The sequence below is a fragment of the Beta vulgaris genome, chromosome 1 (genome assembly GCF_026745355.1).
Source record: "Beta vulgaris subsp. vulgaris cultivar EL10 chromosome 1, EL10.2, whole genome shotgun sequence".
Taxonomy (NCBI): Eukaryota; Viridiplantae; Streptophyta; class Magnoliopsida; order Caryophyllales; family Amaranthaceae; genus Beta; species Beta vulgaris.
In genome coordinates, this window is record NC_079202.1 from 36,677,544 (window position 1) to 36,695,268 (window position 17,725).

Here is a 17,725-nt window from a genome sequence, read left to right on the forward strand (position 1 = left end):
CCTCAACCTCAAACCCTAGCGCACCCCCTTGGACTCTCAACTGAGACTTGAGAGAGTATCTTTAGTTAAATAGTTTTCCGGTTCCAAGGCAAAAGATGGTTTAGAGGGGAGTTTAATATTTCATTTATTTAAGATTATGAGAATGAGATTTCCATGACCAATACGAATCTTGTGAGTAATGCAATGGGTAAGGTGAGTTATGATTAAGGTAGGGAGGTTGATATGAATGTTGTTAGCTAGATAGTACAGGAGAGAGAGATCAAGTAGATTAGCTTGGGGTCGTTTGGAAGTACGAGGACAAGGAACCGCCAAACTAATTGGAAGAGGAATTTGTGAAAAGGGTTTAGATCTTTTTGGTCCATAGAAAGGTCAGAGGGATGGCCACCAAAAAATTTTAAAATTTTCCCATTTGTAGCCCCTGCCACATTTAATTTAGCTTTGCCGTTAAATTGAACCACTCACTCAATTTATGTTCATCAAATTTTACCAAATTTCCCCCAATAACACTTATCCATAATCCATTCGAATTATCAAATTTAGAACAAAATTTTGTCATTTCGTTCTCATACAAACCCTCATCTATGCACAAAATATTTGACCACTTTTGAAATTTGACAATCTCAAGAAATTCGGTCCATTTTACTTTCTTGCACCATCCCAAATCAACACAAAACCCAATCAAAAACTTAGATGACTTCGATTTCTTACCTCTTTTTATGGTTTAAGTTCCCCTTCAACTTCTTCCTCTTCATCAATTTCGTCTTCCATTTTCTTGGAAGAATGCTTTGTTTTCCGAGTTTTTTCTTTGCATGCAGATGATGATTGGCTAGAGAGCTCTGTTTCGTTGTCACTTTCGTCATATTCCACAAGAGGAGATGGTTTCTCATGTGGAAGATTGATGCTTTCGGTACTTTAGCGTTTGGGTGCCATGAAAATTAGGGTATTTTGTGAACAGAGAGAAGATGAGAAGTTTTGGGAGTGTTGATGGTTTAGAGTGAATAGTAAGCACAAGTAATGATGTGATGGTAGATTGTGTTTAAAAGGGAGATTTTATGCGTGTGTAAAGAGGGTTAATTCAATGTGGTGATTTCCCTTTTTCTTAGACTTTAATTTTTCAAATACAACAGGCATGCATTTAAATATTTTGAACCAATACAACAAATGAAATGTGAATGAGAAAATGGAAATTCGGAAAAATAAAGGAGAAAAAATAAAATTATGAAAGGAGATAAAAGAAAAGGAATGAAGAATATTTGAACTCGATAACTTCTAGCTAAGTTGTACAAGCACTGTTTTATTTACTCAAAGTACTAGTGAGGACACTAAGGGGAATATTATAATACTAATGTGAGTCCTTAACCTTAACTAAGGTGTATGAATAAAATTCATGAAAGTGGTAGGACACACTTAGTGATGACTAGGCATTTTCATATTATTCTGATCATTCCTAGTACCAAAAGAATCTTTTCAAATCTTTCTCTAGAAAGAGGCTTGGTCAAGATATCTGCAATTTGATTTTCAGTAGGACATAACTCTACTTTAACTAAGCCTTTTTCAACATAGTCCTTTAAGAAATGAACTCTACAGTACGCCAAACTTGAGAAAGAGAGTTAGCTTTCCATGTAGTTAGTTGCTTAGAAGATTTATCCACAACCTCTCCAAGAGTGTTCTTAGAGACTCTGGAATCAATAATTGGACATGCCAAATAGTTACCCAAATAAAGCTCATTATTCATATTTAAAATATTCTTGAAATCATTACAAGTGGCGCTAGAAACATTCATTGTACACTAAAAGGCATAATTATGAAAACTAACAAATTGACCTGACATCATAGAATATTTATCTAAATTTTTTTTAATAAACTGATAGCTTTCAGGGGTAGCCTAAACAACATTATATCCCCTACAAAGGTTAAGAAAGGAACCTTAATGCCTGATCTTCCCAATTTAACACCTAGACATTTTGAATTATAAAAACTATGATTAATTTGACGAGCCAGCAATTCAGCACAAAGAATAAAAAGTAAGAATATAGAGGGTTACCCTAACAGATACCACGAGAGGGAAAAAAGCGCTCCCCCAGGATTCCATTAACCGGAACAGAAAAAGAGACTGGCGTAATACAAGCTTTAATCCACCTAACCATCTTTTCATGGAATCTAATTTTCTCCAGAGTAGTAATGATATAATCCCACTTTAATATATCATAAGCTTTCTCCATATATCCAGCTTGATTGCAATCCAGCCCTCTTTAGCACTTTTATTCTTGAAAAAGTGAAAAACTTCATGGGCTATTTAAATATTATCTTGAATCATTCTATCGGGAATAAACACACACTGCAAGGGGTGGATAACTTTACCAAGAAATGACCAGACTCAAGCAGTTAACATCCTTGAAATAATCTTATAGATAATAGAGCATAAACTAATTGGACAAAAGTGATTTGAAGTTTGAGGATTATCAATCTTGGGAATAAGAGTGATAAACGTATGATTAATTTTATTAAACATTTTTGCAGAATGAAAATAGGCTTTAATGGTTCTACAGACAGAAGCCCCGATAAGGTTCCAGTATTTTTGGAAAAAGAATGGAGGGAAACCATCCGGGCCCAGAGTTTTATCCGAAGCTAGATGATCAAAAGGTGCTAATTTGATTTCCGCACTCGTAACATCATGAATAAGCTCCACATTATCCTGATGAGAAATAATAGGGTCTAACAAATCAAAATCAATATCTGAAAAAGAGCACTCCTGATTGGCCATGAATCTCTTAGTAAAGTCTTGAGTAATGACTTGTTCTATAAGAATCGGTTAGTAACTTTCTCACATGAGCTTGACACAAATTCTTTAATTTGTTTACGATTCTTCCTAATATTTGCAAACGCGTGAAAATATGAGGTATTCGCATCACCCTTTGCCAAGAAAATGTCTTTACTCTTCTGTTTCCAAAATGCACTTTGATAGAAAAATAACTTAGCTTGTTTAAGAAGTAAGCGTTCTTGAAGAGATATGGCTGCAAGATCATTAAAATTTACAAACAATTGTTCTTGAACATCACTAAGTTTAACATCAACTTCTTTAATTTGTCAAAAAAATTGCCAAATCTAACTTTATTCCAATCTTTAATATTACCCTTGAGTAACTTACATTTTTCAACAAATTGGAACATATAGGAACCATTGAACTTAGATCGCCAAATTATCTTAACAAGATTATCAAAATCCTTCCTATCACATCACATTTTCTCAAGCCTAAAGGGGGAATCTTTTGGATAGCTATATTATCAATATTAACCATGACTTGCACATGCTCGAATGAAGTAAACAGACGATTATAAAGGGTAGTATTGGAAAGAATTTAATCCAAAAAGTGCTAACAAGAGCTTTATCTGAACGCTCAAACACATTATATTAGCCTCAGTTTTTTTTCCTCCAAGTAAATTGGTTACCAGAATGGGGGAGTTCAAAACAAATAAGAGAACTTAAAAGATTGTTTATAGGGGCTAATTGAGAAATATTAAACTTAGGACCACCTAGCCTATTAGAACTATAACTTAATTCATTGAAATCCCCTAAAATGATAAAAGGGAGGGAGAGGATATTAACATGATTGATGATTTCTAGCCAAAAGTCATTCATATATGGAGCTCTTGCATGGGCATAAACAAAGATGGAAGTAAAGAGTAGATCAGGCACAAGATAATGAATATTACAAGCCACAAATTGCGCTGACTTAAATACAACAAAAAGAGAAAAAGGCTTAATATGAGCATCCTTGCACAAAAGCCATAAACCACCGGACATGCCCAGGGCCGGGAGAGCTTCAAAAAACTTGAAACCTGAAGTTCTTAAACAAGCATCAGAGGGACATTTCACAGTTTTAGTTTCACATAGCATGAAGATCGAGATATTATTTACATTACAAAAATTCTTAACTTCAACTAAAGAATTTTTCCTAGCACATCCCCTTATATTCCAAAACCCCATGGACATTTAAACATTAAGCACAACAAACCGGACTAGGCACAGTTTCTCTTCATAGCAGAGGAGGCTGAGTCCTCAACACCACATCTTTTCCTTCTCTTGGATGAAGACGGGGATCAACACAAATTACCTCAATATTATTAAAAATGGAGCTCTTAGAGGTGGTAGAGATAAAGGACTTCTCTGGCTAGGACTGATAACCATCATCATATGGATCAACATGAAGCAACAAAGTTGCATTCTCCACATCTGACTCAAATAATGAATGATCATTCTACTCAAACCCATCAAGGGGGACCAAATTGATTATCATTATAATATTCAGAATACACAACTTGTAAAGAGATAGAAGAAACAATATCATGCACAATATTGCTAGCAATGGGTGGAGCTAACTCCTCACCTTAAATCTTTCCCTTAGAGAGAAGGGGCTCCAACATAGACTATTGGAACTCTTTGTTATAATCGAAGGACAAAGCATAGAAAGGGGCCCCATGGGCTCATCATTAGAGTCAGAATCACTATCATCCACCCTAACATGAGAATCAGATAGCATTAAGGCCTTACCTTTGCCTTTATCATGACTAGTAGGAGTAGTACATAAACCAGCATCAACAGACTTACAACATCTTCAAAAATAATACCTGAGGGCTTCCTAGGCACAACAACAGTAAATTTACCAGCCTGACCATAAGAATGAGCATAGCCTGAATTTCTCACCAAGGTTTAGGCTTTTCTGGCACAAGATTAGTATTCTCAGCCCAAGTGCCAGCATAATATTGCATAGAAGCCTTGGAGAGAATTCCAGTGAGAGATTTCTGTTTTTGATTCTTCAGCAAACACACTTTAACCTCCCTCTGGGGCGCATTCAATAGAGGACACTTATCAATAGCATGATAAGCATTGCCCCAAAATGAGCAACTTGAGGATAAATCCTCATACCACACAATAGAATCACAAGTTATCCCACTAGCCCTCTTCACCTCTGCATACTCTAACATGGCTCAGTTATATTCACTCTCACACATTCCCTAGCAGACCTAATTTTTATTCCTCAAGAGAGATCTAGCATCCAACTTCACAAGAGTACCAACATTATTGGAAGCCAAGAGACTAGCAACATATTAAAAATTTAACAACTCGGTGGGGGAACCTAGGGATACGAACCCAAAGGTCCACCCACTTAATTTCTTCAAGATATGGATCAAAGTCGGGTTTCCAAGACTGAATGACAAATAAATCACCTTGGACATGCCAAGGTTTTTCAGACCACACTAAATACAAGTCACTTGGATTAGCAAAATGAAGTAAATTCCAATGATTTCCCATTTCAAGATACTCTATATCACTTTTAACAAACTTGCAGTCAGACCTAGTTTTAGAGATAATAGTGCGTATATCAAGGGGAGCCCCCAACATTTTCCCAACTAAACAAGACTTTGATAACTCATCAATACCTTTTTGCACTTGAAACAAATCATCAAGTATAATAGACTCAGAATTAGTACTAGAAAAAAAAGGCTCAATATCACAAGCAAATTGAGGCAGAAATTTATTACCAACAACCTCAGCAAGATGAGCTAGGGACCAATACCCAATAGAAGTATTAGCATCCAGACTAAAAATTCCATCTACAGAGGGATTTGAGAGAATATCATCCTTTAAAGGAAAAAGGATCGGAAATCATCCACACACAAACAACTTTCACAATTACAATCTCATAATTTAATCAGATAATCAAAAGAGAGAAAAATGAAGAAGGGTTTAAATATGACTTAGGGTTTGCATGAGCCAACCACCAATACTATATCGCATAGGAGAAAGATGTTACTTACCATTGGATTAAATGGCTCTGCAAATTAATTTGCTTGCCATAAACTATCTTAGCATGCCAATTGAGAAGAACTCTACCCCTACGAGAAGTAGGGTAACCATCATTACAAAGATTTTGAAAGGTTTTAGAAGCCAAAAGGCCAGAATTGATCGCAATTAGTTGGCAAATAATTGGAAACATCAACTTTACTAATAAACAGTAGGGATTAACACTGAAAATAATCGAATTGCGATGAACTTAGCAATAAAATTGGGAATTTTTGATGGAGTAGGATTTCTAGGGTTCAGAAAATTTAAATAGGGGCTTCTCAACTTTTTATTTCTGAACTTTTATTCGTCTCCCCGAAATTACTTAAAATAGCTCCGGTCCCACCAAACATTTTCAACTTTACCCTTCCTTTTTTTTTTTCTTTTCTTTCCTTAACCACCACCTCCTGCCACAACCAGCCCAACGCCACCTCCAGCCTCCACCGCCCACCTCGTCAACCACCCATATTTCAAAAAAAAAATTGGGGCTAAGGGTTGAACGTCTCGCCAGGACGTTCGACCCATGGCCCGAACGTCTGGCCTGGACGTTCGGGCCATGGGGTGAACATCTGGCTAAGAAGTTTGACCCATGGCCCAAACGTCCAGGCCAGACGTTCGAGCCATGGGTCGAACTTCCTGGCCAGACGTTCGCCCCCTTAAATAAAATTTGAAATTTGTTTAGTTGAGAGTCGAATGTCTCGCCAGGATGTTCGACCCATGGCCCGAACGTCGGGCCTGGACATTCGGGCCATAGGTCGAACTTCCTGGCTAGACCTTTGCCCCATGGCCCGAACGTCCAGGCCAGATGTTCGGACCATGGGTTGAACGTCCTAGCCAGACGTTCGACCTTTAACCCCAATTTAAATATTTTTTTTTTATAGGATGGGTGGTGGTAAGTGGTGGCGGGGAGGCAGGTGGTGGCGATGGTGAGTAGTGGAAAAAAGAAAAAGGTAAAATAGTAAATTCAAAGTAAAACCGGAATAACTTTAAATAATTTTGGGATAATATTTAGTAAACCTTTTTTTTCCAACTCTTTCTCCCTCTAACTTTCTCTCTCATCTTTTTGATGATTTATGATGTTTTTTTATTAGTAAAAGAAGAGATGATGTAAGAAGCAACCGGCAATTATTTTTCCATTTAATGCGCAGTTTCCAGACACCAAGTTTCCCGGTTTTATCTTCTCCTCTCTCTCCCTCTCTCTCATCTAACTCTCTCATCACTCATCGTCCTTGTTTTCTCCCTCCATTTTCAAACCTTCCGCACTTCTCTCTCTTAAAAATTCAAACCCCTAACTGTCACTTTTTCTCCCTAATCCCTGAAAAAAAGCCCTAGCTTTTTGCAGCCTAAAATGGCGTCATCCAAGGTGATGCCGTCGACCTCCAATTCTACAAATTCGGATCTCAATTCTCTCTCTTCTCATCATCATCACCATCATCGTCATCATCGTCATCATCATCATCATCGTAATCATCCTCCCTCTTCTTCTCAAATGATCTCCGATTTCACCTCTACAAATTCCGATCTTCAACAGCGGATGAACATCGACGGAATTCTGCGCGACGTCGTTTACGCTGAAAATGCGGCGGAATCGGGGCCGAATACCTTGCTTGATGCTGAGATTACCCTAATTGATGCGGCAGGTGCGATTTCCGCTATCGGAAATGGCGAGGATGCGGAAATTCATCGCAGCAGAAAGACGGCGGAGGAGGTTTGGAGAGAGATTGTATCGGGGAAGAATGAGAGGAAAGAGTGTAAGGTGGAGGCGCCGGACGAGATGATGACTTTGGAGGATTTTCTGGCGAAGGCGGGTGCGGGGATGGAGGGAGAAGAGGAGGAAGAGGAGGATGTTAAGTTTGAGGTTTCAGGGGGTATGCAGATGAGTGGAGGTTTGTTTGCATTTGATCATCCTTTGGCTCAGAGTTCGTATCCGCAGCCGCCTCCCATGCCGGCTGCGATGGGAGGTGTGATGGTGTATGGGGATGGTGGTAGTGGTAGTGGTGGTGGTATTGCAGCAGGAGGAGGAGGGAGTATGGAGGTGTTGGGAGGTGTGAGAGGGAAGAGAAGAGGTGGGCCAATACTTGAGCCCTTGGATAAGGCAGCTCAGCAGAGGCAAAGAAGGATGATCAAGAATCGAGAGTCTGCTGCTCGGTCTAGGGAGCGCAAACAGGTACTGCCTTTCTCTGTAAAGTGTAGAATTGTTTTTTTGATGAACTTTTGCTTTCGGTTGAAAAGGATCATTTGATGATGGAACATGATGAAGTTCAGAGTTGATTCAATTTTTATCTTTGAAATGTGGAAAATAATTATAGTAGACTTTAAACCTCAGGTGGCAAATATGCTTGCTCTAATGCTAAGTAATGTGCTAAGTTGATATAGAATTGATAACAACAGTATTTATTCGTTATTTAGAGAGAAAGAGTGCGATTGGATTCTTCTGTTATTTCCTTTATGGCTTTTATTCAGAGTTGTAGTGTTCTAATTGTTTTTTATGCTGTTTTCGGCGTTTGGGATGTAGGCATATCAAGTTGAATTGGAAACATTGGCTATGAAGTTGGAGAAGGAGAATGAAGAGCTATTGAGAGAAAAGGTAAGATCTTCAACATGCCTTCATCTTGGCAAAAGAAGGGGACGAGGATTTGGGTGGTGAGACTGTATGCTTTTATTGTTTGATGTTATCATGAAAGTGTCGATTGTTGTTCATGGTGCATGGTAGATAGTGTTGCTTTGAGTTTCAGAGTTATAGGAGTCTAGATTATCTAAAGATAAATTCTTTTATGGCTTGTTCGGATACAACCATTTCATTTCAAATTATGGAATTTGATCAATTCCATTGGTTTGATGAGCAAGAATTTGAAATCCATAATTTAGCCCAAATTCAAGAACTATTGAGGAAGGCCATAAAATAAGAAATTTGAAATGACATAATATTCAAAGTCATTTCAAATTACCCCGCTACTCTTTCAAACTCTTTCTCTCTCCCTAAAGCCAACTCACTCTCTCTCTATAACCATAGGCATAGCTATACTCTCTCCTCCTCCATAGCCACTCTTTCTCTCTCCTCCACCTACTGGGTTTTGCTAACAATTTTCTTCTGATGTCAGAAGCAGCCATTGCAACACAACCACCTCAAATTCAAGAACTTTTTTTCAAATTATTTTTTACAATAATTCGAATGTTTTCTGTGTAATCCTTTCTTCTCTATTTTACTTTGGCCATTAATATTTACAGACAAAAATTTGGTTAGAAAGAAGTTTCTCAAGAGGAATTTTACTAATTGAAAATGATTTGGTGTTTGTTGTGGTTTGGTATATTTAATTGAAAATTCACAGCTTTGTGCTTCAAACTCAATGGGAAATATGACTATATGAGGATCAAAAACTAAAATTCTAGTTTTTTTATATATATATATTTTTGTTGTAAATTCTTTTTCATTTCTCGTGAAATTTTAATTATGGAAATGAATTTCAAAAGGTTTGGCAAAAGATGAATCTGAAATTGTGGATCTAAAATTCTAAGCTATTTACAAACAAGATATTTGGAATTGAATCAAGGATTTTAATTTCTGGATTTGAAGTCAAGCACTTGAAATGAAATCACCATTCCCGAACACAACCTTATGTCTCTTTGAATGCATTGCCAGATGCCTGAAAAAGATTATACTCAGTAGCTTGATGGTCTACTCCCTTTTTTTGAGAAGGAAAGACATATTAAGTACTCTCATTGTCATGAGTTGGCTGGTCACTATTGGTATATCACTTTGTACTGGGAAGCTGGTTGTGCATCATATAAAAATGCTTTGGTTCATCAAAGAGTACTTAGAATTCCTACTGAGTACTCAACCCTTTGATAGTTTTAAAATTTTCCGTCATTAGGTGTCCTCGAATATTATGTCCATCTCATGACAATAGGCCACATATGAATTTGGTAATGTTCATGATGAGTTATAAGAAGAATGGCATCTTAATATATATTTCGTCCGTTCCATAATAAGTGAAACATAGGGATTGGGCACAAGATTTAATAAACATCACTTTCAAAAGGTAAAAAGTCATAAAATACCCTTTTTATTATCAAATGGAGGAGAGAGAAAAGCAAACCACACAAGTTTGTGATGGGTACTCATTGTCATTCACTTTCTTTTTTCCATTCAAGGTATGTTTCACTTATTTTCAGAACGTTCTAAAATAGTAAGTGTTTCACTTATTATGGAACGGAGGAAATATTTGAGGAAGTATGGCAGTGATTTTTTTTATCATAGATGATCTTTACTATGATATAAAGTGTTTGACCTATAGAGAAAATGTTGCCTAGCATTTTCAGAGAGAATGCTGATAAACTAACATGTCAGTGATTCTAATGATGAGTTGCTGAAATTGCAAATAATGGTGAGAGACATGACGAGTATATGGACTGATTGCCCCTTTTTCTTGAATTATTTTATGTAAAGTTGATGATTGTTAAGAGGATGGAAAATTTTGTTCCTTTTGCAACTTCTGTTTTACTTTTGAGAAGTTTTAGTTTGAATAGTATGTATTGGCTCTAGACTTTTAGTAAATTGAGAAAGTATTTGGTGTTCCTGATGCACCTTTTACAGTGTGTTGCTGTTAGAATTGATATATTGTGGAAACTCAAATTATGCATATGTTAACTTATATAATTGGATACAACTGCAATAAAGCCTTAGTTCCAATATAATTTGGGGTCAGCTAATATGAATCGTCATGAGAAATCGTTTCCTTGACAAATGAAATAATAAAAGTAAAGGATAAGAGTTCCAACAAAGAAAAATGAGGTGATTATGGGAGGAGCAAGAAGAGAGAAAACATAAGAAAGCAAAAACTGAATGAGGTGTATAAGACCAAAATATGGGGCTATAAAAGAATAAGTTGAGAATGTTCTATATAGGTAAAGAGAAAATCAAATGTGAAGACGGAATTCGATCTTCCTTAAAAGAGGGAAAAGGAAAAAAAAAACCTATGTATTGAATTTTTTAGTCAATCATGGAAAGTCTCCTTCTATCCTTGTCAATTTCGTACTGCGTTTGTGGGCATTAGACTTTCGAATCCCTAAAGGCCTAAATTGATCTTGCATAGTGCACTACTGCTCTATTCATTATTTAAGCACACTACTCTTCTATATGTTTCTTTGTTGAAAGCTATACTAGAAGGAGCATTGAATCTTTCTCATTGTGGAATGTTTGATCTTAGCCTTTCTATCTAATACGACAATTTTGTTGGCTTTGACTTTGAGTGTAGTGAACTAAATCCATAACAGTTTGAGTAATGGGCCTTTTCAACTCCATCTAATCAGAAATGTATCGGACTATTTGCTATTTGAGTTATACTTTTTTTATAGTTGTATTATTTCCCTGTTACAAAAGTTGCATAATACTTGCATCATTATCTAACTTGGCAATTGGTTTCTCTATTTGTCTTCTATCACATGGACTCCACTTGTTATCTCTCTCCTCTTCACATGGGTTTTCAAAATATTCTGCCGAAAAAACGGAGGAAGTATTAGCTTTTGGAATAGTCTAAGCCTTTTGGGCCTAAAGAAATTTAAACAACTTAAATTTGGTGGAAAGCAGTGCCTGTTTTCCTTTTTTTTGGCGGCGAATATCAATCCTGTAGACCTATTACATAGTAATGTACAGTTTTTTTATGTGCTTCTTTATGCAGTTTCCATATTAACTTCAGATTTATTTAGTATATTGTTCCTTGTTGTTACTTGTTTCTCTCCTTCGAACTTAGGATTGAGGAATCAAAGAGAAAGGCAATCCCTTATTAACGACCTCTGCTTTCTTTTCCCCTTTCTCTTCAGAAAATTTTGATGGGCTTGACTATTTCTTTGCCAAGCTACAGTAAGCTAGACATTGATGTATTGAAAAACTAAAATATTCATTGCTTAGGCATATGATTTTATTTGCTTAGTCCTGCAGCAATTCAAATTTGCGGTGATAAATGTCAACAGGATCTAGCCTAATTTGGCCTTGGTCCTGGGATGTCTCTGTTACACAATTTTAAGTTACTTTTCCCATTCCTCGAAAGTTATTTCCACTTATAGTGGCACCAGAACTCAAGAGAGATGTGAGACTTCATGAGAAGTGCATCCACTTTTGACTTTTGGCAAGAGAGAAAGTTGCTTAGAGACATGGATATGTTTTGTTAGACCAAGTGGACCCATGTGGTAGGTTAAGGGAGGGTAGAAGAGGGATTTTTCTACCAAAAATGGAATAAAATAGAATACGAGAACTCTTAAGGAACTGATGAATGCGAAAGTGGGCAGAGCCTATGAGGAATGGAGGAATTATATTATACTTACCTTGTGATGGTTTATAATTCCTTGTTTTGAAGCGGAAAAGAAAGAGGAAATCTTACTTCACTCCCTGAACATTCTTTTGTGATGATGTACGCTGGAGGCTGGGGATTAGTGGAGAGTTGCATTACTCCTGTTATAAAGCTATGCTGGTGTTACACTTCTGTTTGAAACCCAATAACCTTTCTCTTTTAAATTTTACCCAAAATTTAAGTGACATAACATACTTCCACTTCCTAACCCTTTGTCAATAAACATCCTCTTAGGTTTGGACACACATAGCTAGCATAAATGGCAGTGGTTGTAGGCACTGGTAGGTAGTGAGAAAGTAAGAAAAACAGTTAATTGAAAGAGAGAAAGTTAGTGGGGGTCCGACATCACATAGGATATGGAGAGAGTGAGAGTGAGATGGATATTCACTTGAAGGGCCCATAGGTTGAGTGGGTAAATTGTTTTTTTAATTTTATTTTAAGATAACGTGGCATTTATTTTTCAAGCAAACTTTCTCTTATCTTTTTATGAGCCATGCTTTCACTTAATTTGTGTCTTTTCGATCCCCTTTGAATCTTTACTACATGATTCCGTGTCAAATATAAGCGTACACGATAATGTAGAATGGAGGGAGTATTCATTACTAGAATGGACATTCATCTTTTCTTATCCTCTCTAAATCGATCTAGCAAATGGCTATTTTTCCTAACAACCTTCCTCTTTATGATTTGCTCTCTAACTCTTTACAACTTCTTTTTGTTGGTGGTGTGTGGGGGTTTTGCATGCATATAGTTTTAAGGAAAGCGATAGTCAATAACATCAATGTGTTTTCTTAGGACAAAAAGCTAGTGCACTTTATTAATCAAGAGAAAGAGAATCCATAAGTACTATCATGTGACATCTGATGGGCAATGACCTTTCCAATGTTGCTCGATTTAATGTGCTTATGACATGCCTTAAGATCAATAATGTAACGAAGTATTCAATTACATTCAAGGTTATTACAAACTTTTAGATTATCTCTTTTCTAAAAATTGAACACATAACCCTTAAGTTGAGAAATAATTTGAAAATTGAACTAATCAGTACATTTAGTAGGTATAAAAAATTAAAGGCCTGCTAAGATCTTAACATTTTGGAAAACAAAAGCCCTTTTGCATTCAAATCATCTCTTTGATGTTTGAAGAAGGAGAATTTTGGTGTGGGAGTTAACAATGTTCATGAAAGGGAGGGAAAGGTAGAAAGAGGATTCTTGGCAAAACACTTAACATTTTTCAGTAGTTGGTAATGCTAACCAAACAAGAAATTCGCACTAGGTGGCTGTTCTTTTTTGTTTGTTTTTGTATATTTAAAGAAAAGCTTATTTGTTAGCTGTTCAGAAAATTTCGTAAATATTACGTAGTTCACTACATTGCCTTTAGACTCTTACCATTGCAAGAAAAGTAACATTCTTTTAAGATGGACTAAGATACTAATAGAGTAGCAATGACTTTTAGGATGGATGAAATTGCATCTTTGGCAACTAATAATGGGTTTTCTTATATTCTCATGCAGGCAGCGCGAACAAAGGAAAGGTTTAAGCAGGTAATTGTTCTACTATATTCTTTTATATACAAATAAAGTAATTATTTAATCGATTAGGTCATATTGTTATGTATGATGTTTAGAATACTATCATGTTATTGGACTGTTCATGTGAGTTCTAAAACATATGCCGTTTTCATAGATTAGTTTATATGATTCACCAATGCCATGTGGCGTGTAATTTGAATCTCAGATCGTCGCACCTTGCAAAGTATAATGAATTTACGAAGAGAAATTTTGGATGATAAGAGCTACTAGGCTGTTCGAAAACAACCTCTCTGTTGGTTATGGCTAGTTAGTGCCTTAGTGGTAAGGTTGCGGGTCTCAACCACTCCAGAGATGGATCAGCTGTCCCAGGATCCTGTTTTTAATCTTTGCTGTTAGCTATACATACTTGAGAGTCAAACTTTGGTAGTTAGGATGTGGTAACTTGTGTAAGAGTTCATTACATAATAGTTTTTTTGATAGGGTGCTCTTCATGAAAACATTTAATTTTGCCATGGGAATTGAGGATCGACTATCAAGTAATTTTTATGATGATGAAGCTGTTCAGTTTACTTCCCCTTATGGCTATTGCAACAATAGATCTATTTATCACAAGCATTAATCAGTAGTAGATCGTCAGTTCTGTAAGAATCAGTAGTAGATCGTCCGTTCTATTACTGATTAGTTATTGGTAATAGTCTCATAATATCATCCTTAGACAAACAACTTGATATTATACTTAGATTTTCTAGTCACATATTATATGATTCTACATCTTTAGTCTTTGAAACCTACATTACTTTAGGGAAAAAATACCATTTTTTTGAACTCAAGAACTCACATCTTTTAGCTCATAAGCATACAATAGAAACTTTGTTATGCTCTTTACGAGGTAGAGCTTCTTAGACCTTCTAGATTAATCTTGAATGTTTAAGCTTTTGTATACGAAATTCTTACTTTACTTCTATCACTTGTGTAAGCCTAAACTTTCTGTTCTCATAAATCTGACATTACTCTTTTGCAGCTCATGGAAAAAGTGGTTCCAGTTGTGAAGAAAAAACCACCTCATGTTCTGAGGAGAGTTCGCTCAATGCAGTGGTAGAGGCTAGTAACTTAATGTTGTATTAAATGGTCGAGAGTAGCCTCATCAAAGAAATCTTGTTTGTGAGTGAGAACATATTGAGTTGCATCAATTGCATTGCGCACCCATTTTTGATGTGGAAAGAATGTTGTCTATGGAAAAGCAATTCGGCGAGTGGAGATGTGCAAGTTCCTTTAGGTATATGTTCTAGCAATACAAGCATCCCTGGTTTAGTATTAGTAACTCCTAAAAGAATATAGATCAACAAATGTCAATTGTGGTTGGCTGCTGTTAGCTGAATCATCTTGGTTTAGTTAATTCGCGTCTGTAAATTTTGGTGTGGTATTTATGTGCAGTTGAATCTCTTTTTGGTTCGGTACCTGAAATTGGTGAGTGGATGGATAAGCCCTTCAAGATTCCAAATGTGAGCAAAAATATATGTGGCCTAATGTCCTATGGAGGATTCCGATATACCATCATAGTGAAGATACAGATCTGCGGCCTAATCATCTTGGTGCATCTAGCAGGGGATTTTGTTACTTGTTGGTGGGGTTTGCCAAACCATCGCTTCATTTATGGTCACTAAAATATATATTTGATCATTAATATCTTTAATTACACATTAACAAAAACAATAAAAGTATATTGTTTTGGAATTACATATTAAAATAGATCTTGAAATTTAGAAAAATGTCTGTTCATATTATCTATTATACTAGCTCTCGCCGGAAAAGAAAAAACATTATACTAGTGGGGAATACATGATTAAAATGGATAATCTTTAATCTTTAGAGAATGCATGTATCAATGCATCTTGTGTAAGGTTCCTTCAATTAGCTTTGGACAAGTTTCGACCTTTATACATTTTGAGTTTCAGTCCAATGAGTTTGAACTTTGAATATCCTCGTCTTGGGTTAGAAGTCACCAAAGCACGTAACTTCCTTGTTAGTTAAATCAGTAGAATCCCAAGAGGATGGTGCTATTCAAGGATTTTGTGATTTATCGTTTAGTGGATATTGAGGTCTAGATGAAATGTGGCAATCTACCTCTGAATATCGTTTGGGTTTTTCGTATATCAACAAGTTCTCTCTCATATCAAGTATTCATCTTTACATAGTATAATCCAATCCTACCCACTATTGCTTTAAGACAAGTTTCATTTGGACTCGACAAGTAATAGTTTATTTTTTCTTCGTAGCGTATGTAAGAGCCAATGAAGCTCACTTTAGTTTATGTTTGTTGTTTGTTTTATGGTTGGTTGTATAGGATTAGGTTATACTTTCCATACAAATTAATGCAAATTTTCTCGATTTTTTTTTTTTAAAAAAAACGTATGTATCAAATATGTTGGGTACATGTATGTAGGGTTGAAAATATTTGAAAATTAGAAAAATAAATCTAAGACTGAATTGAATAATTGGGTAGTACAACAAATAAAATTTATCGTGTCGGGTTACCTGATTGAATACGGATATCCAAATTATCTGATAATCATTTATCTTAGAAGAAATTTGGGGACTCAACTTCAAGTATATAAAAATTTAACGAGTTAAAAAAATGAAAAAATTATCTTTAATACGAGATTCACTTTATAATTTGAGCAAATACACTGCTAATGTTGTGGAAGTCATATAGTAATGCTATTATTTAGTGTTTATCCATTGTAACAGGCTTGTTTTCAAAAATAATATATTAAATGCTAAGTATATTTATAAGTTAGTTATGTGTCGTATTTCTTCTCGACCACGGTGCTAACGCCAACGTTTTTTCCAGCCGTCAATGCTTATTTCTCCCTGATTAAAAGAAAGTATCTCGTATTATGAAAGTTGTTTTGATATTGGATTCTCGATAAGGAATCTTATTACGGTAATTATGATATTGGATTCCCAATAATGAATCATATGTTGATATTGGATTCATGATAAGGAATCGTATTATGATAAATTATGATATTGGATTCCTGGTAAGAAATTATATTTTGATATCGGATCCCCAATAAGGAATCGCGTCATGAAATGTTGTCATGTTATTTATTTTCCTGATAAGAATTGTTTGTAAAGTATTGGAAAATGATTGATAATGTATTGGATTTGATAAGAAATTGATTAAAGGAAAGGAACTTTATCATCTATATCAGGATTGGTTAACTTACATTACTCATAATGAATCGTGATATGTTTGAAAGGCTAATTAAATAAATATATATGAAATATGTTTCCGTTGTGATTGATTGGTAGTCATCTTGCTATGTTCGCTATTATGTGACCGGCGGTGTATTATGAAAGGAGTAATAGTATTTTATGTGTCCAAAAAGGACTAACGCTACGCATTATTATAACACATGTGATTATGATATTTAAGTTGAATGTTGAGTTGTTTTCAAGTAAAAGCCACCAAAGTATGTGTTAATCTTATTTACGGGTTTAGTACTCAATTTTGTTGATGTGTATGTATTGTTTTGTCAATTTTGTGACCTATCACTTGGTGGGTGGCAGTTTTCCTAAATGTTTTAGGTTGAAGTCGTAAATTAATATTTTGCAAGTTGAAGCTAATACGAGATTGTGTAGTATTGTATTTGTTTTCCGAAGTGAGTACGCTCGACGTTGTAATAGTTAATAATTAATTATTTACAACCTATTTCTGTATTTTAGAGTCTTTAGTGTTTCTGATTTTCTCTTGTTGTTGCTCCGTGAAAGCGTTGAGGTTGTTGAGTTTTGGGAATTGGAAATATTTTATAAATTAAAATTGTAAACAGGTTTAAATTATTTTCGTTTTAGGGTTGTCCTATTTTCATAGTATACTCTGCCGAATTTTCTATAGGAAATTATTATGACAAAATTTGAGAATCAGGGCATTGTTGTAATAGTTAATTTGAATAGAATAGATTGGGAATTGATTTCACACTATCCGATGTAGTTCGGTGAG

At 35.5% G+C, this 17,725-nt stretch overlaps 1 protein-coding gene across 3 annotated transcripts; it reads left to right on the top strand.

Moving 5' to 3' along the window:
* The first annotated feature begins 6,963 nt into the window (after positions 1–6,963).
* On the top strand, positions 6,964–15,186 carry LOC104895875 (G-box-binding factor 4). 3 transcript variants are annotated; one of them, XR_007274075.2, is made up of 5 exons: positions 6,964–8,011; positions 8,360–8,487; positions 13,705–13,734; positions 14,744–14,998; positions 15,157–15,186. XR_007274075.2 is itself a non-coding variant. In XM_048644035.2 (4 exons), the coding sequence occupies exons 1-4, from the start codon at positions 7,193–7,195 to the stop codon at positions 14,769–14,771; spliced, it is 1,005 nt and encodes a 334-aa protein (XP_048499992.1). In that variant the 5' UTR covers positions 6,964–7,192; the 3' UTR covers positions 14,772–15,186. The 3 variants fall into 3 exon arrangements, 2 of the variants coding, with proteins under 2 accessions (XP_048499992.1, XP_010680820.1); XM_048644035.2 differs by having other exon boundaries at positions 14,744–15,186; XM_010682518.3 differs by having other exon boundaries at positions 6,968–8,011; positions 8,360–8,431; positions 14,744–15,186.
* Positions 15,187–17,725: the final 2,539 nt, after the last annotated feature.